Source organism: Condylostylus longicornis, unplaced genomic scaffold, assembly GCF_029603195.1.
Source record: "Condylostylus longicornis isolate FDR11 unplaced genomic scaffold, ASM2960319v2 ptg000027l, whole genome shotgun sequence".
Lineage (NCBI taxonomy): Eukaryota > Metazoa > Arthropoda > Insecta > Diptera > Dolichopodidae > Condylostylus > Condylostylus longicornis.
In genome coordinates this window covers 839,273-866,146 of record NW_026577996.1, presented here as the reverse complement: position 1 = coordinate 866,146, position 26,874 = coordinate 839,273, and the positions used below count along the sequence as shown (strand labels likewise).

At 24.3% G+C, this 26,874-nt stretch overlaps 1 protein-coding gene and 1 long non-coding RNA gene across 12 annotated transcripts in view; one reads left to right on the top strand and one right to left on the bottom strand.

The window, feature by feature from the left end:
- The window catches only part of LOC129607313 (sodium channel protein 60E), a 184,128-nt gene that overhangs the window by 122,936 nt on the left and 34,318 nt on the right, over window positions 1–26,874 (top strand). For 5 of the 11 annotated variants that reach the window (XM_055518222.1, XM_055518226.1, XM_055518221.1 and 2 more), the window contains exons 3-18: window positions 16,974–17,182; window positions 17,433–17,653; window positions 17,735–17,841; window positions 18,005–18,087; window positions 18,151–18,242; window positions 18,294–18,421; window positions 18,491–18,625; window positions 20,237–20,488; window positions 20,572–20,737; window positions 20,877–21,040; window positions 21,111–21,267; window positions 21,515–21,532; window positions 23,942–24,030; window positions 24,172–24,297; window positions 25,222–25,392; window positions 25,557–25,750. In XM_055518222.1, coding sequence (XP_055374197.1) covers window positions 16,974–17,182; window positions 17,433–17,653; window positions 17,735–17,841; window positions 18,005–18,087; window positions 18,151–18,242; window positions 18,294–18,421; window positions 18,491–18,625; window positions 20,237–20,488; window positions 20,572–20,737; window positions 20,877–21,040; window positions 21,111–21,267; window positions 21,515–21,532; window positions 23,942–24,030; window positions 24,172–24,297; window positions 25,222–25,392; window positions 25,557–25,750 — 2,312 coding nt within the window. The remainder of the gene's footprint in view (window positions 1–16,973; window positions 17,183–17,432; window positions 17,654–17,734; window positions 17,842–18,004; window positions 18,088–18,150; window positions 18,243–18,293; window positions 18,422–18,490; window positions 18,626–20,236; window positions 20,489–20,571; window positions 20,738–20,876; window positions 21,041–21,110; window positions 21,268–21,514; window positions 21,533–23,941; window positions 24,031–24,171; window positions 24,298–25,221; window positions 25,393–25,556; window positions 25,751–26,874) is intronic. The other 6 variants (XM_055518229.1, XM_055518224.1, XM_055518231.1 and 3 more) reach the window with 3 other exon arrangements.
- Window positions 15,478–16,052, bottom strand: LOC129607315 (uncharacterized). The gene is made up of 3 exons (XR_008696806.1): window positions 15,913–16,052; window positions 15,635–15,701; window positions 15,478–15,570 (listed from the first exon to the last, which is right to left on the bottom strand). It is a non-coding gene; the product is annotated as an uncharacterized LOC129607315 (long non-coding RNA).

Here is a 26,874-nt window from a genome sequence, read left to right as displayed (position 1 = left end):
TATTTAAAGAAAAATAATCGGTGCTATATAGATTTGACAAATGGAAAATTTTGACTAATTACTCTGAGTAAATCAGAATAATCCTAATGTAAAGCACCACTACAAGCTTTCATTTTCAAAGTTTTGTGGGGATCTTAAAAATTGACAAGCAGTAGATTCAAAAATTCAAAAAGAAACAATTTTAAACTGCTGCCTTCAGGTTGCATTTTTATTGCTTGCGTCTACCAAATTTAAAACACAATTTTGGGTCCTGATTATGTTATCGCAAAACGTAGAATTTTTATTATTAAACTTCTTCATAAAGTAACCTTACTTTCATATTTTTACTTAACCCGATTTATCAATTAAATTTTCTACTGTCACATATCATAGCATTTTGTAGAATTGAAAAAGGAACAAGAGCGATTTTCCACGAAGAAATGTCAAGGCTCATATTGAATACACTTATATAAACACATTAGACTTTTCGAAATCGAAATTTCCGGCGCCGGTTGTAAAATAAAGTCCTATCTTTCATATGCGTGTAATGTTATATTAAAATACTGAACAGTTGATCTTGACGTTCCGCTAAGTTAACAACAGAAATCGTCTACCGTTTTCGTTTAGTGTTTTGATTCTGTTTTTGTAAAACTTTCAATGTCAACGCATACATTAGACAAAAATTAACTGCAAATATCACTTCTGGTTTCAGAATGAAAACTTTAAAATCACCTATTAAATAAAATAAAAAATATGTACTTGAAACTTATTTGATATCGTTATAATTGAAAAAAATTAATAATTTAAAATAAGTTAAATGTTTAAAATGATGGTGTTTAAGAATTTTTACGGTGTTTAAGAACTGCTGAAATCCATATTGAACTGATTTCAATCGTAAATTATAAAAACTATATAAATTGTTGTGTATATATTCCTATGCATACATACAAATAAAAAAAGTAGATTTAAATTCAAAGTTAGCAAAAATTCATTCAATTGCAAAGTGAAATTTTTTAAGAAAAATGACTAACGTTTCCAAGAAATTTTCGAAGAACAACTCAGAAAAAAAACTTAATTTTATGAAAATTTGCATCGAAAATATAATATATATGTATATAAAATGGAGATACTGGAAAGCATAATTAGAAACTATTACAAGTCTTGGAAGGAACTGTCCGAAGTTAAAAATAAGGTATGTAAATTCGATTACGTACTCTTTGTGTTCATAACTTATTTCAACCAAACAGTTCACGAAAAAAAAATTATTCTCTTGACATTCAAAATTATGGGTGCTTTTAGTGAAAAATTAAAAAAAATGAGGAAGGTGTTGGATGGAATCAATTATTTTTTTTTTTAAAAATGCATGAATTAAAAACTCGGAACCACAGTAGATTTAGACATATACGTATGTATGTATGTATGAATATGCAGATTAAATGACATCCTTTTGGCAAAATAATATATGTATTTGTTATTCCCAATGTTTACCTATCGAGAAAGTCAAGATGTCCATATGATAAAAATCTTCTTAGAACAAATCAAGAAATTCGGTAACATCATAATACCTGTAAAAGCTTTACAATTCCCTTGCGTTTAACTCTTATTAATATCAAAGAAAAAGTGAAGCATTTAAAAAACCATTTTTTTCAACAACAAAACAATTTATTACACAAATGCACATAATACAGAAATAAAATATGTATATATGTACATAAATATAAATACATATTTTATTTATATAATATTATGTGCATTATATATAAATAAATATATAATACATATTTGTTATTAATGAACTAACATAAAGGAGCAAAAAAAACGGTAAAGAAAGCAAATACGTAAAACAAAGCATATTGAAAGCATATTCATTTGAAAGTTAGTGAATGACATTATTCCGGCTCTTTAATACTTATTTGAAATGTGAAATTTAGTAACAAAACAAAATTAAGGAATAAGGAAAAGAAAGAATTTTTTAAATTTTTAAATTTTATTATCCATTGACGTTAACGCATCGCTGAATTAATGGTTCACTTTTTTACTGTATTACAAATTCATATAGGTATATTTTTATGTTTTTGCTAGGTACGTATATAAACTGTATGTAAGTTGCAATTTACTTAAGCTCTTATTATATTTTATAATTTTCAGTAAATTTACCATTTAGGCTACACGAAATAACTACACTTTTTTATGCTCTTTGTACCTATGTCCTTAAAATTTGTTTGAAATCCTAAAAATGAAAATCCTTTTGTGCATTATACAAAAAGAATTTCGAGTATAAAATACTTTGTTTTAATTCCGTTTTGATTCTTTGAATTTTGCATTTTCAAAAAATTGCAAAATTTAGAGAAAAAGTAAAATAAATTTTATTTTTAACAATAACTATAAAGATTTAATATATATGTAATTTACGTAACATAATTCTAAGAAGGCTAGGTATATCACCATCTCGTTATAAAATATTTTTGTAAGAAAATAAAAACCCAAACTAACGAATTGAAAAATAATCAAAAATTGTTTTGTCTAAGAATGCTGGCTAAGCGTTTCAAAACCACTAGGACGGTTGTTATTCGTGATACCTTAATAATGATCTGAATCAAAACATTCACAATTGCAGGCAATAAATTTTACTCTTAGACATAAATCTCAGCAGATTAGCATTTTGATAACCTAAAAATATAATTCTTATCGCTCTATCAAAATTGTGCTTAAAGATAGTATTAAGAAGTAAACAAATTTTGCAAATGAATAACAAATTTCTATAAAAACTAATCAAATAATCGATTAAATTTATATAAATTTGATAAATATAACTTTTTAAAATTTTTCTACATTAACTACCTATCCATCTTAGAGAATTTTATATAGGTACACTTAATTTTTGCAAAGATTATTTGAAAAAGACTCGATTAAATTCAAGTTTTATAAAAGTCTCACAAACAAAATTTTCATTTGAAAATATTATTCTCTTAAGAACATTCAAAAATTAAAATTTTATTAAATACTATATTTAAGTAATTAATACGCTTTTATGTCAAAATGACAAGTTTAATATGATAATTTTATTAACGTTGTATTATCCTGTAATATTTGCATTATTTTCAATCTCTAGCATATAAGGATACGAGTATAATATCTGATTTTATCTTAATTAAATTACAATGCCACTTTTTTATATTACTTACATATGTATGTACTTTTATTGGAACAGTTCGCAAATATATGTTTTTCCATATGTTTATATCCTTCTAAGGAAAAACACATTACAAAAATTCAAAAATATTTTATTCTATGTGTGAAGATCCTTTTTTTTACCATTTACAAATTAAGTTCTATAATATTCCTCATGCACTTCTTTAAAATATTTTATCTTGAAGTAAAATCTTGTTATATATTTTCACCTAATTTCATAATGCAAATATAATTGTATTATGTTTGTACAGGGTGTTAATAGTGTAATATAGTAAATAATTTCAGGGATAATTCTTTTATAAACTTCCAGCAAAAAAAGGAGGGGGAGTGCAAATATACTCGTTTTTTAGCTACATTCTTTTGAAAAAAGGGTTCCAGATATTTCTGCATTTGCTTATAACTTCGAAACCATGCGACATAGAGTAACCATTGTGGACTTGCTTTACAGGCGATTGATTGCTCTTTATTTTCAATTCTTTTCCCCACCCATACAATTTTTCACTAATTAAAAATTGATTAAAAAATCATCCGCCACCTTATGCGAAACACCCTGTATATACATACATAATAATTATAGAAACCTTATTGAATATCTTGAGGCAAAAATTGTATAAATTTTGTAATTTTAAGTAGAAAATCTGTTAATTGTAACACAATAAATGTTCTTAAATTACATTTTGTAATATAATGTTCTTTTAATCAGTCACAATCATAAACATCTTCTACTGCCATATTGTATATTAAAATAGCAACATTATAACTCATACTTTAATACATACATATGTAAGTGTTGCAAGAATTTAGTACGCATATACACATATATAAATTTAGCACGCTAGTGGGGAGGAAAAAATGGGTATTTTTTTAAGATTTTTTATTTTAATCGATTTTAAAAGTAAATGAAATACAAGATTGAACAATATAAGAGTGTCGAGTGCTTAGTTGTCTTTGTTGAAGGCTTCTCATTTAGGGTTCTCAGTTCTGTTAGAGGCGAAGTTGCAAATGGTAAAATGAGTTTCACTTATCTGAAAATTTGTAATTTTTAAAAAGAAAGAATGTAAAACTAAACCGCTTTATGGCATAACAATATCTTGATTTTTCAAAAAATTCTTCAGTGGTTGATCATTTTTCCGAAATATATTTTTTTTCTTATTTGTATGAATAGAAAACTCCCTTTTATTCGGAATAAAATACTCAAGAGAAGAAAATCAGCTTTGATAAAGTTCGTATATAGCGCATGAAATGTATCAACAAAAATCAAAAGTATTTTTTTCCGAATAAAAGGGAGTTTTCTTTTCATACAACTAAAAAAAAACTCATGAAACTTTTTAAATTATTAAATTTTAAAACAAAAACTTACGTAAGTGATATGAAATATTATTTGTGTATACGAAAACATGTATATATGCATGTATATTTGCATGTAAACAAACATATTTTAAAATTATGCTTAATTATTTTGAACCTCAAAATGGGCCTATAAAAGCACATTATTATTAAAGAACAATATGTTTTTAATATCAGATAACTCGAAATTTGACCTTAGGATTTTCCAACCATATGTTTAAAATTTAGATCTTATGCAAAAACGATGAAAACAAAAAAGTTTCCAGTGAAAAAAAGGGTCTACTTTTTAATTACATTTTTTTTCCTAAAATTATAATAAATCTTTATAATGTATAATGGGTAATTATGTAAGTAAATTGTGTGTTATGCAGAAAATAATGAAATATTAGGTAGAAAAGATATTAAAGAAATGTGTTCGAAAAGCATTTTTATTTAATTATATTTGCTTAAACACAATAGGTATTCTTTTTATTTAGAAAAAAAAAGAATTTTTAATATGGTTACGTTTATATTTTCATGGTATCGAAAATATTATTGCCGTGAAGGTTAAAAAATTTACTAATTTTTTGGCTTATAGTTGTTAAAATTGTTGTGAAAAATAAAATGAAGTCCGTTAGTAATCAACTTCTGTTATCAATAATTTTATGTACCTACGTAAGTACATATGAATTTCGCATTTCTCTCAAAAAACTCTCAAAAATTTTGAAATATATCAAATCATGTGATATGTTTATATACATATAGACTATCATATTTTTCGAGTTATTTAAAAGAATCAAAAATAATTAATTTTTGGATTTTCAGAAATTAATCGTTCATTTTACGACAAAATTGTAAAATTGAATGTCAAAATCCATAAGGTCAAAACTAATTTAGGTAATACATATTACAAAAATTTGTTTACGTAGAATAAATAACCTACATTATATCATTAGCTGTGAGTGATATTAACAGTGCCAAAGAAATTGTTACCGATACCGTGACTGTGATATTAATTGTGATAATGACGTTGACAGTGACAAAGGCAGTTACAGCGTCATTTCATGTTTGCAATAAAATTAAGAAAAATGAGCTTTTATTCCGGCTGGTTTTTTTTTGAAAGAGCAGATAAATAGAATAGATATTAACTGTTTTTACTAAAATATAATAATATTTACCTCAGTAATTCGTTACATGCAGATTTTGATATGAACATATTATAGAATTATATCATGTAGATTGATTATGTAGATTGACTATGTACTGGGTGACTATTGCAAACAAAGGCATTAAGTTTTATACTATATTATACATATATGTACGAGTACATAATATGTTGTTTTAATTATAAAAATTTGGACATTAATCTTTTCAGTTCTCGTTTTCTATACAGGTACATGTAGCTATATAATTATAATCACAAGTCGAAATCTTTGAAATCTTTTTCTTTTATAACAATCTTCTAATCTTAATTGCCAAAAATTGGATATTATTATAATGATAACAGCTATTTAATTGAGTAAACAAGAATTTTTATTATATAGCAAAAATCAGTTCAAATCACCTATAAATTACACCCATATTCATTTTGCTCTTTTTTCCAAAATAAAAAAACCTAATGCGATATTTATACAAAACTCCACCCACAAATAAAATTTTTAATTATACCCTTTCTTTTTTTAACCATTCATGTTATATAATATACATACACTTTACAAATTAATTCAAATTGCTATGGAATCAGATAAAATCTATACATTATACACATACACCACACGTATAACATAGAACCTGTCATACATAATTTTAATATGACGTGTGCTTGTGCAAAATATATATTTTTAATCTAATATGTATATATATAAATATTTTTAATTCAAATATGTATGTATATTATATGCCTTATCAACTTATCTACACTTATATAAATAGATTTTGTTCTACATTCACAAAAAATATTTTTTCTAATCTTTTTTGTTTCTTGCTGGTGCAACAAAAACAATTAAAATTATTTCTGCCATAGTGATTTCTATCGCCACACCACCTTTCTATATTATCAAAAATAACATTAAATTTTTTCCTTAAAAGTATCTTCCCATTGTCAACACACTTTAATACAATAAAGGTAAACAGATCAAAATTTATAGCCAAAAAAGTATGTGTGTATGTTTAGGTATATACATATATATCCTATAGGAATTGGTGTGACAGCGATGTTGAGAAATAAAGAGTTTAATATGCAAAAAGTTTTTTCTTAATATTTCTTTAGTATCATCACTATTATTGTACCATTATCACCATTGCAATTATCAAAATAATCATTGAAAATTTAAAATATCCTGAAATACACTTACATTGAATAAGTCACACTTCTTTCCGCAAAAAACTTTTTGCTTTCGTATCTAAAATGTGAGATATTTTTATCTTTTTTTGTTTTTTTCTTATACCTACATATCTTGGTTTTATTTTTTTTAGCTGTAAAAGATAAGCTATAAAAAAATGAAAAAAAAGCTGATATTCATAAAGATTTTTCTTTATTGCATTAATTAAAAAAGTTGAGTTTATTTTGGGACGAGTTTTAACTTCCTTAGAATTCTCATTCTGTGGTTGTATCAAAATTTTTGGTCTTACAGTACAACATAATTTGAAAAACATTTTCATTAAAAAAAGTTTTAATTAGAGTAAATACGAACAAAGCTATCACGCCTATTGAAGGGTCAATAAAGAATAATATTAGACTTGAAAATTGGCAGAGGCCATCCTTAGATCAGGTCACTGCAACAATAAAAACTTATTGTAACATTTTAGAATGATTTAAAATACAACTTGTATTGAAAGGCCCAAAAAAACTTATATTATCTTCGCTGCAAAATAATATAAGTATGTTACAATTATTTAAACTGTGTTACACATAGTTTTCCATATAAATTTTTGAACTCAAAATATCCCCGGTTAAATATTCCCGTATTTGTAAAAGTTTTAGTTTATCTTTGCTAGCTATAAAAGTATACTTATAATCTATTGACATATCAAGTATGTAATTTTACGATTTTCCAATATTAATATTAACAGTTCGCTAAAACTGGGTTGCACTATACATAATTATATCTAAAACAATCACGTGAATATACATAGTTAATGTGTACATATGTATTACATAATGTATGTATTAACATAATGTAAACACATATCTACAAGAATTAACTGGATTATTTATAAAAATCAAATTAGAATTTTCTTTTTTTAGATTCTTCTTTTTCAGGATGTGCAAACCAAACAATGATAAAAAAATTTTATAAAAAAAAACAAAAATAACAATTTAAGAAAAAAAAATCAAACCACAAAAGGAAGAAACTTGAGAAGAACCTTCCGATTTTCGACCTTAAGGTTATTTTAATATCATAAAGATTGAATAATTTTTTTTTACTTTCCTTTTTTATTTGGTGCTAATAGCACCAAAAAGGATTTTACTATTAATATTGTTACTTTTTTTGTTATTTGCTTTTTTATACAAACATTCTACTTATTTTTGCTCTAAGAGAAAAATAAGAACCAAATAAACACCGTAATTAACAGATTTTTATTTTAGCACTTTGAAATGCCACAAAGAGGATAATTTTTACCGTATATTATTTTGACCTCAATATTACACACACTTTTTTAACGTTTTCCTTTCTCTCTTTTTTTAATTCTATTGTGCTCTGAGTATAAAGTCAAACTACAAACCTATTAATAAGAAGCCTTTTAATTGCCTTTTTTTCTATTTTATTTTAAGTAGATTAGGCTTAAGGATAAAAAGCAAATTGCTTTTCAAAAAAAAAAAAATAATACAGATTTCTATAAAAAATTTTATTAAATTTATCTTTCTGGTTTAATATTAAATTTTTAATCATTAAGTCACAATAATTATTGTGAATGACGTTTATTTACTCAATTAAAATAGCACTAAATTTTCTTTTTTTGGCCTGTAGCAAAATAATTATTAAATGAAATTTATTGTGCTTTTTATAAAAACATATATGTATGTATGTATTTGATTACGGTTATGTTTAAATATGTTTTAAGCAAGTAAATTAATAAACCAGAATAGTTTTGAGAAATTTTAATACACTAACTATTAATAGTTTATTGCAGTATATATATTATATATGCATGTTTGTATGCAAATGGAAAACCTCAAATGAATTGAAATATATAAGAAAATGTTGTTAGAATTTTAAAGTATTGTTAAACTAGTTATTTAAAATAATAAAAATATCAGATAACTTGGTTAACCCATATTGTAATAGCGTTTAATAGACGAATTTGACAGAAATAATTCTAAATTAATAGTAAATTTTGTACACTTAACTCAATTAGTTTATGAGTTATCACTGGGATGGACGGGCGAACGGAAAATTAAATTTGAAAATTATTACTTAAAGGGGGGAGGGGCTGGGGGCGAGTCCCCTGTCGTAAAAAGTATATTCTTCGTAATACTTTACCTCCCCACATATAGGTAGCCGCTTTAAGAGCTCTTTTGTTTTATTTATTTTTCATATATAATGCTAACGAAAATGATCACACAATTTACTAAAAATCTCCACCATTTTCAAAAAAAAGGGCTGTAATTCTATATTAAGAAGTGGAAACAATACATTTATAAAACCATCATTTGTTTTATTCAAGTGATGTTCAAAACAATCTCTAATTTTCATGGATATCTTAAAGTTCATATGAGCAACTATTTAAAAGAAAAATTATTTCTAACACTTCTAGCAATTCTTTCCTTTCTTTTTCATTAGCTTAGCACCATCTTTTGTTATTAAACAACTTTTCTGTACTATAACATTTTATTGTTCATACACATTTTATGTACATAAGTTGCTAAATAAAAATAACAAAATGAAATTGAAAACTTAAGTCAAATAGCGATTGAGTACAATAGAATCGCAGAAAGGATATTGAATAAACAAGAAACATTAAGGATAAACTTAAATAATAATAAAAAAACAAAAGGAAAATTGATAAAGTACCACACATAAGGTACACTTACACACAAAATATTTTTCTATATCTTTGCTTTCCACTTTTCCTTTAATTTTTATTTTTCCTTTTCAAGAAGGTTGAGCATTCACAGGTTTATAATCAAAGAAAAATGTTTCCAAATGATTCAAAAGTACAAAAATCTACAATTCAACTGTTTAATTCCATATGCACGTTATATATGAAAAGGATGTACATATATATATATACATATATATGTACACGTGTATTCCACGTGTACGAATTTAAATATATGCGGGATTTTATAAATACGTGAGAAAATTATAAACAATCAATTGCATCAAAAGTCAATAACATTATTGATAATTTAGTCACTCGTACTACGAATTCATTTACATGAATATGAAGGTGAAATATATTCAAAGAAATCAGTATATAACAAAAATATATATAAAAATGTATGTAGTTATTAAAAAAAAATCTGATGTGGTCAGCACATAACCGACAACAATGTATATTGTCTAGTTAAGTGAAAATGTTACAGAATATTATAAAAATGTCTGTTAAATACTTCTTTCCAATTTTTAGAACATTAGTAAGCTTATAGTTAACATACCTAGAAAAATGTAAATTTGACTCTTACTAGAATTTCAAACTGTGCTATGAACGCCGCCCTACTATGAAGAAGTACGTTTCCATCCAAATTGGTGCCATCAACTAACCTTCTTTATTGTATGCAATGTGGTCGGTAGTAACAAACTAAAAGAGAATAATATAAATACAATATACTTAACTATGTACATAATATTTACATATGTTTAACTTTTTTTATGATTAAGAAGTTTTCATAAATAATATTATAATGTATAAAAGCAGTCCTACTTATTCACTTGTTAGATATTGGGATTTTAAACAAGCTGTTATTGTTCATTGAATTCATTTTAATTATTAGATTTTTTAAATAATAATTTTAACTTATTCTCAAACACAAATTTATTATTTTATAAAATTTTACCAGATTAAAACCTATTAAATTAATAAAAAAGTTTAATGATCTCTTATAAATTCTAGTATAAATTTGACAATCTATAAATTACGTAATATAAGTAGTAATTTAAATCGAAACTTAAAGATTTTTTTTTTAATTTTGGGTGCATTTGCTTTACCCTTCAAAAACTTTATTATTAGTTTTTGTAAGTTTTCCGGATACTTTTAAACCTCTTTACAAAAGGTTAGAAATTATTACAATTGCTGTTACACTTCAAATACAGTAGATATTTTGTTTTTTCCCTGAAGAAAAATTCCATATTAAAAAAAAAATTATGCCTTGTTTTTGTTAATAGAGTGAAGAGTTCATTTTTAATATGAAAAAATCGTTTTTCCATTTTGCCTTTGGTGTCAAAATTGTTTTTTAAATAACAATTTAATGTGAAAAAATTTATTTATCCTTTTTGCAATTTCATTAGAAAATGCCTAAATGTAAGTTATTTCAAAATAAATAAGTTCTCGTAATTAATAAGTTAAAAATTTTTATTGTAGCTTATATAGTTTGTTTCATAAATTTTCCTCGCTGACGCACAGAGGAGGGAAATCTTCATGATTTTAATACAAAACAATTTTAATTGATATCTCAATATTTTTTTGTGATATATTGAGGAAAATTCAAAATAAAAAGATTAATTATTAGAAATATAATTAGAAAATATCTTATTAGAAAGAATAACATGAGTTCTGACCAACAACCGATTAAAAGATTGAATGAAATTAACATCCTAATCTCGCTTTTTTTACTCACTTTATATTCACTTTCAAATCAGAATTCTAATGGATATTTATTTTTCGCAATAACGTTACTCATTTTTTCAATTGAATTTTTGCATTTTTTCTCAAGTTATCAACTGAATGAATGTCTCACTTTCAAAAACAAAATGATTAAATTTTTAATTCATTTTAGAAAAATACGAGAAACGCAATACCGAATAATTCTCCTCATTCGGAAATTACGTTATACAAATATTACATATTACAATTAGTTACTCACTTTCTTCTCACATGCTGAGTAATATAGCGAGATGATCAGGCCTTAATACAAATTTGACACTATTGGTATAATCGAATGTTCAGAATTATGTATTCACTCTTTTAAATTAAAGTATTCTTATATCCGCAAGTTCATATACTCGTCTCAGCAATTTTCTTTCCCAAATCACAAGTTTTTAATGATCTTTGGATATTTCACACCTAAATGAATAAAGATAATTTTTAACATAATATCAAATTGAAATCATCATATTGAAAATTAAATTTTTCGTAGACTTCTCTGATAATAAAATAAAAATACATTAAGAAGTTCAGATCATGAAATTGGCATAATTGTTGGTACTTAGTTACATTTTCTTTAATAACTTTAAAAAATAAAATTTCATAGATTTTAACAGATCCGCTGTGTCCTCGAATAATTTTTTTTGTTTCACATATTACATGCTGGTATAATTTTAAATTTTCCAAAAAAAAAAAAAAAAATTTAAAATAAAAAATTTTTCTTTATTCAAAAAAGCGATTAAATTCTTGTAACCGGTGAAATATGATAAATTTAGAATGCAGATAAATGACTGTATAACAAAATGACTTTCGTATTATCCTTAAACGTAAATATTTTTCAAATAAATGTGTGTAAAGTGTCAGTAACTGTGAACGAAAATTTATCTTAAAACAAAAGTTATTCTTCATTTTGCTTAAAGATATTTGAGTGGAATACAAAATTCACATAAATCATTTATTTTTCTTTTTTCTTGACAAACTTTATTGAAAATGTTGGAAAAACAGTTTCACGAAACTTGAATAAAATAATAATAAATGTATAATATATGCAGAATGTAAGTTTTATTTCTTTTTTCGAAATTAAAAAATATAAAAATTTTTTGATACACACATAATAAATTTATTTGGATGAGAAAGAAATTTGAGAAAGTTCAAAGAATTTTATTCACACAAATAATTTTCAATCACTTCTTAATTATTTTTATTTTTCAATTATTAATTATTTTAACTCGCTGCAACCCTCACTACAGAATCGCGCCTGTCCCGTTAAAATTTCACTGACAAGCTCTTATTTTACACACAACATTACAATGAGTAAGAAGAATAAAATCATTAAATTAAAAATTGTTAAACCAATTTGTGTACGGACCGAAATCTAAACCACCTTCGCATTTTTTTATTAAATATTTTGATTTAAATTATTTTATATTTATAGTAAATAAATATTTTTTTCCCTTGGGAAAATCAAAAGCATTTTTCTTATGAAATAATTTTACATCTTCTATACATGCATTAGTACAAAGTTGAAAAGAAAATGTTTTATCCATAAGTAGCAATATTTAATTTCTTTAAATTGGATACAGCAAATAAACAAAATTAACAAAATTTAAAACAATCAAAAAGATTTTATATTGTTTTCTACATTTAATCAAATCAAAACTCAGTCATTAATAAATTATAAAATTAATTTGTATTTCAATTGACATTTATTCAATTATTAAAATATTTCAAATACAAAACAACAAAAAGACTAAAGTCATAATAAATGTTTAATTTGTATTCTAAAGTGTATTCATTTCTATAGCCCTTTTGAGTATAAGTTCACTGGAAAATAAAACTAAGAAAATTTTTATTTTGTGGTTTATGAGTATAAAAGAATTTCAGTTTGGCATTTTATTTATTTTACTTAAGAAACTGTACAAAATATTTTTCTTTAGAAAAGATGCAATTTCTTAAAGGATACCTCAATATTTTAATGCCACTTCCCATGTACTTTAAATAAATAAAAAGCTATTAATTGTAAATTAAACGAAAGAAAATAAATTAAATCATGAACTTTTCGGTTTTAATAGTATACTTTTAGTATTTTTGTTTTATCATTTTAATTTAATTAGTTAAATTAAATACAATAAATAAATAACTCGAATTTTCGTGTTTCTTTGATTTCGAAATTGTTGAATAATTTTCATTTGTTCATCTTTTTTTGTAATTTTTGTAAATTACAATGTAAAATGTTAATGAAATTTATATATGAATGCAATACGAAAGATTATTAGAAGACTGAAACATCTTTGGAAGCAAATAAGTTTCTGGGTGTTAATAAAACTACATTAATTTTTCAGTTTATAGCACAATTTTACAGGTAAAGTTTATTTTAAAAAATTTTCATTCTTGCAAAGTATTCAAATTTAAAATTATTTATTAATTTAATCTCTATAGACTTACATACATTTTGAATACCCTAAACAATTTTCATAATTGCGATAAAATCGTCCTCCATAACTACTGAAACTAACCATTCTTGTAAATATATTATGTAGAAGTTTTCACTTTTAAAATTTTTATTTATATGTACAAATGTATTATGCTTTACGGGTATAACTTCATCCATTCAAAGATTACTTGCGTATAAAAGTAAATTTTAAAAAGCTTTAAAAAAAAGAAATTATTCAAATAAAAATAAAGTAAAATAAATTGATTTAACATTATAATATCATTAAAATTTTACAATTTTAGTATTTAAATTTTCTGAAACTGACAAACAAAAGCTATGATTAACTACGGTTTTACAATAAAATGAAAATTCATTACTACAATTAACATTGGATCCTGGAAAATAACGTGTTAAGGTTTATGTACCTATTTTTAACTGGATAAAAGCACAAAAATTTTCTTCAACTTAAAAGTTGAAAATTTTTGATATTCTTAACATTCTTCGTTTTCTTTTTAAAATTTTTAAAATTTATAGTTTATTGCTTTTAGTTCTAAATACAAATTGACAAAAATAACTTCATTTTTCTTTGATGCAGGCAGCAAAAAGGAAAATAAAAATGGAACAACAGTTTTACATGTTTTCCTTAAAAATTGGAAAGAAAACGTATTTATTCTTTTCTCGTTTTTTGCTTGTTCTGTTCATGCTAGTTCTCTGTACTAAAATTCATGACGGGCTATAAATTTAATTTTAAGTTTCCTTAAAATTTGCTTTTGAGAAATCAATCTTGTGTAACACAGGAAGTTATAATTTTCCTTATTTAATTTCCAATTTTTTCCAAAATCATCTTAATGCATTTTTCACATTTAACCTTTTCCTAATATACGAATGTGTTTTTAAAAAATATCGCATATTTTATTTTGTAATCTAGTAGATTCCTAAAAAAAATGGAAGATAAGAGATTTAAAAATCACATTGTTACGTATAAAATTTAAGCATGTAATATATAACAAGGGTTCCATAACATGTCGGTATATGGTTATAAATTTGAGCATAACAGATCAGGCCAAAGCAGTTTACCTACCTAGTTTGCCTCTAATACTTGTACTTAGGAAAATAATTGGACATATTAAACTAGAAACGATACATTTTTCAATTTTCATATTCATACAACTTGCCTTGCGAAATTTGTATGTTCGTTTTATTTGATTGCCCAATACATATTTGTTTTATTCGATCGTTAATTCATACTAAGTTGATTTACCTGTTTGTGGAATCGTACATTCATATTTATGTAATGAAAGTCGCATTAATCATAAAATATGAATCATATTTCAAAAGCCAATCTGCTCACTAAAGAATTCTTGTAAAATTTATTTGAACTATATGTCGGTACTTACTCCCCCGTATAGTATTGAAAATGCTTCATTTAGCTACACTTACATAGGTAATATACCCAGAGCAAGTATTTCTTTATTTCTATTTAGAAGTCCTTGAGAAATATAAGTTTAGTAAATAACTTAGCGCGAATTCAAATCAATTGGCCTTAAATCCCTTCCATACGTATTCACATTAAAAAAAATCATATTAATTGCTTGTCAAAATTTCCTCGGGACTATTAAATTCCAAATCTCTCCTTTGATGTTCGCTTTTCGGAATTAATATTCTGAGACTATAAGTACACTATCGGCACCACACCTTTGGATAAATTAATATTCATTCAAAAATAAAATAATTTTAGATACTCCGAAATTAATATTTATTTAACTTCACCCAATTATAAAATCAAATATATTTTTAATATTCAGAGCGATGGAATCAATTACTAGTCGAAGCTAAAATGAAAAAAGAAAATGAATTAGTTATCCACGCTTTTTTTTTTTGCAAGTTTAAGGTTACCTTATTTAGATCTTGCACGCATCTTTCTGCGTTTACGCTTCAACCTCCGCATACGCTTCTTCCTCCACTATAATAAAATCCAAAAAAAAATTATATATTAAAATTAATAATAGTTAAGCAATTTAAACTATAATCAAAACTTAAAATTTACAACACGTGCATTTTGAAAACTTCTTTAATAATAAATTATTTAAAATGAATTACTTTAAATAAATGTTAAATTTTATTTTTACTTATTTTTATATTTTATAATTAAGTAATTAACTATTTTTCCTTACCTTAGCTCTCATTTTCTGTTTTTATTAAGACGAATTAAAATGTAGCGGAAAACCCGACTATATTCTTTTCTATCTTTGACAAAAAGAAAGAATATTGCAAAAAGGAAATCTACATAAGTCTACAAAATCAATAGACATATTTCTGCGCATGCCTGCCAACCAAAGCAATTAGTTCTATTTTTGAACATCTATATGTATAATGCTTGTTTTTACTTGCAGAGGCGCTATGTGTACTATTCATAAAAAACAAACTGATGACTTATATGACGTTAGGTTTCGCATGATTTATTCAAACACAATTCTGTTAACAAAGAAAAAAAAAATTTAATCAGACTGGTGGAGACATCTACCAGAAATAGGAAATAAAAAAAATATTTAACCACTCTGTCTTTCAAAGCACATGTAAGATGTCGCCAACTTGGATTGTTGTAAATATAGTGTGAAATATAAAACTTATACACGATAATAGAATACTTTTTTTAAGAGAAATTTCAAATCAATAATTATAGGTATAATTTTAAATTCATTGCGAAACCAATCCGAGGTTAATTAATTCTCATATTATGTATGTATATTTGCTTGTAATACATGAATTTCTTTAAATCATGCTAATGCTGGAATAGGAAAACCTAGCGTTTAACCATATAATAAGCCATTTAATTTTGCATTAATATGATCAACAGATAGAGGCGTCAGCAATCAAGGATCGCTCTGTTATAAGTTAAATAATTTTAGCTGCAATAGGTATAACACATTTGTTGTGGCATAGTCTATCTCTTTTTGTTTTTTACTATTTTTGAACTGGAACATACGGTATGGTCAATTTAAAAAATTAATAAAAATTTTAATATTTTAAATATCAAGTATTTTGTAATAAAACATAAGTAGTATGGTTTAAACTTTAAGAATTTAAAGTCATTTGAGCTCAGTAATATATAATTAAAAAAGAACCTACTTAATAAGCACATAATTACATACCCAAAAACATATGTATACATATGTATGTATATACATAGTATATATAAATTATGCACTTAAACTTCATTTTCTTTTTTTTTCAGACTTTTTGTGTTGTATCAAAACGCTTTCGCAAAAATTATATTCATCGCTTCACCGGTACAAAGTCTCTTTTTTGTTTTCATCCATGGAGTCGGGCAAGACGAGCGTGCGTTTATTTAGCAACCAATCAGTATTTCGACTATTGTGTAATGACTACGATCTTGTTAAACTGCGTATTTCTCGCAATGACTGAAACATTTGAAGAAGCCGAGTAAGTGAAGTTTTGACATACATATGTATATTCATAAGTATGTACGCAACACAGTTTTTACCAAGATTTTCTGACGCACGTACATATATAAATGTACATTTAATCGGAAAATTTAAATAAAAAAAATTACTCAATTTGACTACAACACTAAAAATCATACGTACTACATACTTAGTATGTACATACTTACTATATTATTTTGTCTTCGTGTTCAAGAAAGTTATAATAATCAAAGTATTCCTTTTTTTAGATATATTTTCTTAGCAATATACACTCTCGAAATGATTATAAAAATAATTGCAAAAGGTTTTCTATTAAACAAATATACTTATTTGAGAAATCCATGGAACTGGCTGGATTTTGTAGTAATTACGAGCGGTTATGCCACCATTGGTATGGAAGTTGGTAATCTGGCTGGTCTAAGAACATTTCGTGTACTTAGAGCATTAAAGACTGTTTCAATTATGCCCGGTAATGATTTATGGATTTTCAATTTAAAAAAAATATTTTCTTTTTATTTACCGTTATTTTATTACCTTTTTATATTTTTAGGTTTAAAAACTATTATTAATGCATTGTTACACTCGTTTAGGCAATTAGCAGAAGTAATGACGTTGACTATATTTTGTTTGATGGTATTTGCGTTATTCGCTCTTCAGGTATAAATATCTAAAAAAAAACAAAAAATGATCTAGTAATCCATAAAAAATATGAAATGAATTGACCCACCGATTCATAAATAGATGCATAATAGATTTACAAAATGAAACAATTTTTCATTTAAGATAATTTCTTTTTTTTTTTTAAATAATCAACGTTAAGGTTTACATGGGGGAACTTAGAAATAAGTGCGTTAAAAATGTTCCAAGCGAATGGGCCAATGTAACGCATGAAGAGTGGAGAAGGTATTAATAATTACAAATTTAATAAATAAAAGTTTGACAAATAAATATCTAATATCTGTTCAGTTGGATCAACGATACCGAAAATTGGATATATGATGAAGAAGAAATGCCAATGCTCTGCGGTAATCTTACTGGAGCAAGGCACTGCCCAAAAGGTAATTAAATGACGTATTAATTCAATTTTAATTCAATTTATCATCTTGTAGGATATACGTGCCTTTGTGTGGGAGAGAATCCCAACCATGGATATACTAATTTTGATAATTTTATGTGGTCCATGCTAACAACATTTCAACTTATCACATTAGACTACTGGGAAAACGTGTACAATATGGTAATTTTTTCCTTTCTATTTTGACGTGCCGCAAAACTTAGGATTTATTGATTTTTTTTCTAAAAAAAGATTTTAGCCACATCTGGACCCATGAGTGTATCATTTTTTACAGTGGTTGTGTTTTTTGGTTCATTCTATTTAATTAACCTAATGTTAGCTGTAGTTGCGTTAGCTTACGAGGAAGAAGCAGAAATTACAATGGAGGTAAAACTATTAAACTTTTATTACACTGGTCCTAAATATGCAATTACATAAAAATTTGTCAAAATATTACAAATATAATAAAAAAACGGTTCAACATTTCTTAATATTTTCCATCAAATTTAAGTTATACATAGAATATGTAAGTGTAATGATACAATTTGATATATTATAAACTGTTTCCTAATTAATAGTCAGGACAATAAACAACTGTTACAAACATTATAAAAATACAGGCAAATAACAAGCTTGCAAAATTTTGTCCTATTAAAAATTATATTCAAAATTAAATGTAGTTTTTTGTAGTAAATAAAATTACATTTTATGTGTTTAGCGTAAAACTCGAAAATTTGCGGATAAAAAATTAAAAGAAGAGGAGGAAAGCAAACATCCTGTAAAACGTGGATTTAGATCAAGATTTCGATTTTTTCAGGTAGAAAATAAAAAGCTGAGCAAGCAATAGAAAAAAATTTTTTAGTAAAAAAACCACCGTACTTAGAAATATTCAATTTTTTATCAATTAAATATAATCAATTAAACAATTTTTATTTTGTAGAACAAAGTGAATGTACACACGCTGTACTATAATTATATTGTATTATTTATTGTTTTGTGATAATCTCGGCTTATAAGTCAATTATTAATTTTGCGATAATTTTTAAGTGACAGTAAATATTCTTTTAAATTATTTACACTAATTCTCGATATTTAGTGATCAGTTTTATGGAACAGTTATCAAATAATTAACTATTTGAAATAAAACAACATTTGTTGTGATTTGTCACTCAAATTTCTTTTTTATTCTTATACAACCAACAAAAATTTTTAAACTAAACCAACACCAAAAATTTAATGAACCATAATTATACAGATACTCTATTGCTTAATGATATTTTAAAGTGTTAAAAGGTGAAAGTTAAAGGAATGTTAGGTGTTAAAAAAAAAAAATATAAAAAAAAAAACTTATTTTTCGAATTAAATTAATCGTCTTTAATTTTTTATCTTAAAATATATACCGTTTTTAATAAATTTGTTTAAACGATGATTAAAATTGAAGTATTCAACTCAATAGTTCATGAAATCTTCTTTTCAATAAATGTAGGCTATAACAAGACTAACAAAAGGAATTTCGGATATTTAACGCAATTGTTATAGAATTGTAATACTTAAAACATAATCTTGAAAATTTAATTATTCACACATTTTTACTTACAAAAATTTCACGTTTCATCAAAACACTCTCTTATAAGTAGTTTCACAATTCGGAACTCATATAAATGTAAAAATAATATAACGCAAAATTTTTATAACACATGTATTTTACAACATGTATGAACTCTTTATATTTTTAATTCAAAATCTTTAAAGCACATTTAAAAAATTACTTAATTAATTTTTGTAAATGAAACTAAAATTCGATCTTTTTATTAAACTCATATTTTTCACTAACAAAACGTTAATTAAAAATTATTGTACCAATATTAAAATACTAAAATTAATGATTATAAATAATTTAACTCACATACAATTAGGATGCTCACTAAAAAGAATTAAATTCAAATGTTCTATATAAATTTAACTTTTTTTTAATTTTTAAATAATTAAACAAAAAAGGAACGTAAAAAAGACTTATTGGATCACCGTGACGATTCAACGTTTAGCTTCGACCCGTCCACATTAAAAGTTAAAAAATTAAATAAGAACAATAAAAAGAAAATCGATTCGAGAAAGGGTGTTCTTTTAGCTTCGTATTCACGTAAAAAAATTCGAAGAAGAAAAACTAAAGCTAAAGAAAATGAAAAAGTTTCTAATGGGAATGAAACAAGTAGTAATAATGGTAGTCCAATTAAAAATGGAAATGGGAAGGTAATTTGCTTTGCAATATATATATTTTATTAACAAATATATTTTATAAAAATATTTTATTTTAATATTCACATAAAATTTAGGATAAAAAAAATCATTCGGTGACACCAAGTCCTAGCCCAAGTCCAAGACATAGTAGCACAGGTGAACGACCGCAAGATTTAGCAATAGTACATCGCACTAGGGGTATATCATTTAATGATAATCATGCTCAATCACAGCCACAAGATCCAAATACTCTGTATCCAGGTATATTATAATTATTAAACAAAAATAGTAACAAAGTATGAATCAAACAAATATTAAACTTATGCTAAACCGTTTTTCATTATTACAAACGTTCTATTTTCCTTATTTTCAATACAATGCATTCTTACAAAAAAAAAAGGCTACAGAGGACAATTACTGCCATCAAGTAGACAAGCGAGTTCAAATGCTAGCGAAGGTGGAGGTGTCGGAAGAGAGTCATCGTTGGACGATTCAGGAGTTGTTGATGATCACGAAGATCAAGAACTAACTGGCCTGGAATTAGTTACAGCATCTAGCGCGGAGGTTTATTTATTTGTTTTAAATCTTTTTTAAATAGTATTTTTCAAAATAATTTTCTTAAAAATTATTTTAGTTACAACGTGATCAGCTGACCCAAGTTATGCCGGTTACATTGGCTCTTTCCCCTAGAGAAGTACGTTTAATTAAATGCAATGGAAATATTGCTAGATTAAAAAAACATAATATTTATGCTCTACATCAGGAGTATCCAAATGAAATAGTTGTAATTGGTAAGAAATTTTAAAAGCTCCGAAATAAAATTTCATCTTTTAATAACATGAATTAATTTCATTTTAAAATTAATTTTTGTTTATTTAATTTTTTCTAAATAATATAAAATATCTTTTCTATAATAAATAATTATTAAAATTGTCAGAGAAAATTATATAGCTATATTTTAATAATCCCCTCCATCAAAATATCTTTGTTATTTTATTTCTAATTTGTTTTCATTATTTTAATTCTTACCACCGTCAGCGAACCAAGACAGTGTGGGTTAGTGTTGATTCTTTTTAAAAAAAATTATTTTGGTAGAAAATATTATTAATTTTTTTTTAATTTTCGTTGAACTTTTCTTTAGTTCAAAGCCTATAAATTTAGAACTAATTTAGAAAATCTTACACTTACTAACATACTTAACAACAAATATCTAGTTAACAACCATAAGATAATTTTTAAAACAATTTTAAAATACAAATTTTTTTAAATTTTCATTTTAATTATATTTCGGCTACCAAAAGTAGAATATATTTTGTATAAGTATAATATTTGAAGAACAGAAACGCAAAAAAAATATAATGTTATTTCCTAAATAGCGCACAATTACTTTAGTGTAACTTTAAATACTTGCATAAATTAATGCAAGAACTCATTTAATTTATATTTAATTATTGAAAAAAGTATTGTTCAAAAAAAAATCTGATGATCAGTCCCGCTTGTTAATAAATTTTACACTTACCTTCGTAGTGGATTGTTTTTAACTAATTTCATTGACTTGATATTTACAAATTTTATTCACACTTATTTCTATATTTTGGTTGCTAGATTATAATTAAAAGAAAAATCATACAAAAATGTAGAGTTTTGTATCTATAACTGTTCTTTTTAAACATAAATGTATTATTTGATTGGTATGAGCATAGTAATTTTTCAATTCCTTTTCAATTTTATTTTTATTTTTTGTATTTCCCAATTTTAAAATTATATTGTGCACGAGTTATAAATTGAATTTGCTAAGCACAATTTCTATTTGAAAAATTTAATTCTTTTGAACACATTTTTTGAAAAAGTTATTAAAATTCAGAATTATAATTAAAATTTTTGGTGTGATTACATCTTTATATCCTAGAAATAATGTCCTAGAAAAAAATACCAAGAACATTTGAAATCCTCAAGAACTTTCGTTAATTACATATGTAGAAATCATCAAATCTATCAAATTTACTAAGAAATCCTCAAATATCTGTGAAACATTTCTAAGAGATTATACGTTTTCTACTACAGCACTTTTAGTTTTTATGTACTTATTGTGGGTTTCAGATCTTAAAAACTAACCCTTTTTATGAAAACAAAATATTGTTGCAAGACATTCACTTTAAAAGTGTTACAATACAATTTTTTTTATTTTTAACATTTTAACAAATTTTAATGGCATGATTTTTATAGAAATTATTATTATTTAAATTTTCTTAATTAGATTTTTTAATAATAACTAAATTTGCATTATAGTAAATTCACAAAAAATTTTTAACTATTTTTAATGTTTTATTTATTAACTGAATAAAATAAGAATTATAAAAAAGTAATTAAAGAGTTTAGTTCAGTGGCTTTATTTATACTTCAATTGTTATAATTTTGAAATTTTAAGCTAATATCTGTAAAAACATTAAATTTGGTTAAAATTTTTTTTAACTTTACAAATAAAATTTACAATTACATAACTTAATTTTAAGATGCGAAGATTTTTGTATTTTATTTATTTATGAAAATTATTAAAAACATTATTTTAATTAAAACCATGGATTGTCAAACCGTTTCAGTACTCTTACTTTGTCAACTGTGAGTAAATTCTACTCACACATCATAAAGTTGTCATAAAAATGCCAATTATTAAAGCATGATAATAGTAAATCATTCTGGCAAAACTATAGCCCCGTATCGCCTTTCTTATCCCCAATATCCAACTTTTTATTTTTTTTTTTACATTAATATAAACTATGAGTAAATATTACTCACACAGTGGCAGATATCGCACTTTTTTGGTCTTTTTTGCCACAAACGAATTTAACCAATGCATCAATGCCTTCATTGAGTAAAATTTACTCAGTCCTTTCAAACTTTTGATTTTAGAATCCAGGATTTTAACAACTAACTTAATGGCAATCCAGAATTTTAAGAACCAACTTAAGCACCAACAATAAAATTTACAAATTAACAAGAGTTAACAAAAAAAACTATTTTCTAAAATTTTGAAATGAACATTAAATTTTAAAATTAACAATAATCTTTTCAAAATGTACAACCTATAGCTACTAAAACTTTTATTTTATTTTCAACCAACAACTAAACAACAGTAAAATTTGAGTGAATTCCATTTTTAATTAGAAAATATGAAGCTAAATGTAAAAATTAAAGAATTTTATCAAATTAATAAAAAATTCGATAAAAAAAAACAATATATAAATTTTATTTGTAATTTTCTATAATCGCAATTATTTGTTTCCTCTTATTTTATTTTTTGAATTCTACATTGTATTCTATATTTATTATAAATTAGCACACACTATTGTATAGTAGTTAAATAAATAAAAATTACTTTATTGTACAACATTATATAACAAAAAATTTTCTATTTCATTTTTTAATTTTTCCAACAAAAAACAAACATAAACTTGTAAATCAAAGATGATCTTCCAGATCGAAATTGTGATAGATGTGTTCATTGTTGTGTTGACTATGAAGGATGGTTGCAGTTTCAAAATTGTTTATATAAGGTAAATCACTAGAATAACAGTTACCTAATTAACTTGTCTTATTAAAATTGTTACACATAAAATTAATTTTGATTAATAAATTTAAAATTAGTAAATTTTAATATTAAATAAAAATTATTTTAATTTCCATTTTTATTTTAGATTGTTAAAGATCCTCTATTTGAATTAGCTATTACATTATGCATAGTACTAAATACGATGTTTCTCGCAATGGAGCATCATGGAATGAGTGAGAGTTTTCGACAAGCTTTAGATATAGGAAATAAAGTAAGTGGAAGCAATATAATTTTTAATATGAAGCCATATGAAATATAATTTATAATGTTTCACAATAATTTAAAGAACTTTGATGTTGTATTGATATAATACTATTAATATTTAATATAATAAATAACAAATGTATTTAAGGCATACATTACACATTTTGCTCAAAAATGTAAATTATGCCTGACATAATATGAGTTATTAATGTATACATACGTATGGATATACAATTATTCATGTACATACATATGTTTTTGAGGTATAAATTAGTTTTTTATTTTAACGACCCTTGTATTTTTTAAATTGAAAATAATGATTGTTAAAGACTATTACATAATGTTACACTATACAAATTTAGTTCGTTGAAGGAAACAATTGCTTAGTAGTTTGTGCCGCAGATGCTTCACTTTGAAAATACAATTTTTTCTTTGATTAAAAGGAACTTGACAAAAAATCAATACCAAAAGCTGTGATTTCTTTAACTTTTCTCTTATTTTTATAAAATTTATAATGATCCCAAAGAATAGTTTACATAAATGTAGTTTACTTTAATGTAAATTTTGAATAATATGTCGTAATCTATCTATGTATATGTAATTGTAATTGTAAAAACTATCTTTTTTGAATTTAATGTCATTGAAATTATTGCCACAACTTTGCTGTTTCAATTAAAAGTTCCTTTTTTAAGCTTCCTAGTATTTGAAGTTATATAATGATTTAAGTTAGCAAAAAAAAATTGTTGTAGCATTTTAAAGCAACTTGAAAAAATATTAAGATTATCCATTTCATTGTCTTTCAAAATAAATTAGATAAAATTTCGAAGACATTTTTATTTGTATGTACATGATTATTGAGCTGTGATTTTTTTTTTAAATATTTTAATTAATTATATGAAATAAAAATAATTTCTTTTTTTAATTTTAACAGGTTTTTACATCAATATTTACATTTGAATGTATTGTTAAATTAATGGCGTTATCAAAAGATTTTTTTCTATGTGGTTGGAATATTTTTGATTTAATTATTGTTTCAGCTAGTTTATTAGATATAATATTTGAATTAGTTGATGGTTTAAGTGTTCTAAGAGGATTGCGTTTGGTAATTATTATTAAAAATATATCTTTATTATTTAAAACACCAAAAAAAAAAGGCAGAAAATTAATATTCAAAAAAAATATATATATTTTAATAATAATTAATTATTATGAAAAAAAAGAAATCATAAAATCATTTATTGTTGGTATTTCAATATTATTCCGCAGCTGCGTGTATTAAAATTAGCGCAATCATGGACAACTATGAAAGTATTATTAAGCATTATTATATCAACAATAGGTGCCCTTGGAAACTTAACATTAATTTTAGTAATTGTTATTTATATATTTGCTGTTATTGGTATGCAATTATTTTCAAAAGATTATACGCCAGATAAATTTGATCCAGATCCAGTGCCAAGGTGAGTATTTTTTAATCAGAAATGAAAATAGAAAAAAAAAAGAAAAATAAAAGTTCAATAAAACAGCAATAAGAAGGGAATTTAAAATAAAAAGTTTAATTAGACTAGGATAAATTAATGGTAAAATAAAAAAGCTTAAGTTATTTTGGTACTTTTTAAATCATATTTAAAATATTCAAATAACGAAACTGCTAATTGAAATTTAAAGTTTTCAAAAATTTATAAACTATATGTACAAATATGCTATGTAAAGGTACCAAATTTAAAGTGCAAATCATATTACTGAAGTAGAATATTAGTTCGCAATTATAATATATTAGTGAGTACCCTAATTAGTTGACCAACAGTCTTTTGTAAATTACAAAGTTCTGTTTTCAAAATACCCGAAAGGTTGCATTGTATGATAATAAAATTCTGTAATTCATTGCACAAATCATAATTCTATATATTTTTCTTATCAGCTTTTTGCATATATATGTTGTTTGTTAGCGCTTAACGTTTCTTTACAAAACTGCTTAAATATAGTCGGCTTCAGAAAAATATATCATACTGATTAGGGATACAATTTATCTTTTATAATTTAAAAATTCATGTGAACTCAATTTATCTCTTCTAGTTTAACTTCAAATTTTCGTTAAGCAATGAAAATATTGTTAATTAAAAACTTTGACTCCAGATTCCAAAATAGCAAAAATAAAATTTGTTTTTTTTTTTCATAACACTTTTCTTAACACCTCTAAAAATATGAAAATATATATACATATAGTATTATTTTTAAACCTGCGGAAAAAGCTTAAACCACTAGCTTAGATTTTCCATTATGTTGCTTGCAATTTCAAATATATTGTAAATTAAATTTAATTTACGCAATTTCATACTTAAAAGATTAGTTTGCAAAAGTATAAACTTTTCAAATATATTGTTCCTCAAGAACCCCAAAATAAAATTTTGAATAGTGTATTTTAAAGGTAGGTAAAATAACTTTTCTTTAGCATAAACACATAGTAATCAAAATACATACATATGTACATTATTATAAATTTAGACTTTATTAAATTAATAAATTTTTGATAAATTAATTTGAACAAAAAAAAAGTTTAATTAAAAATCATTAAATTAGCAAA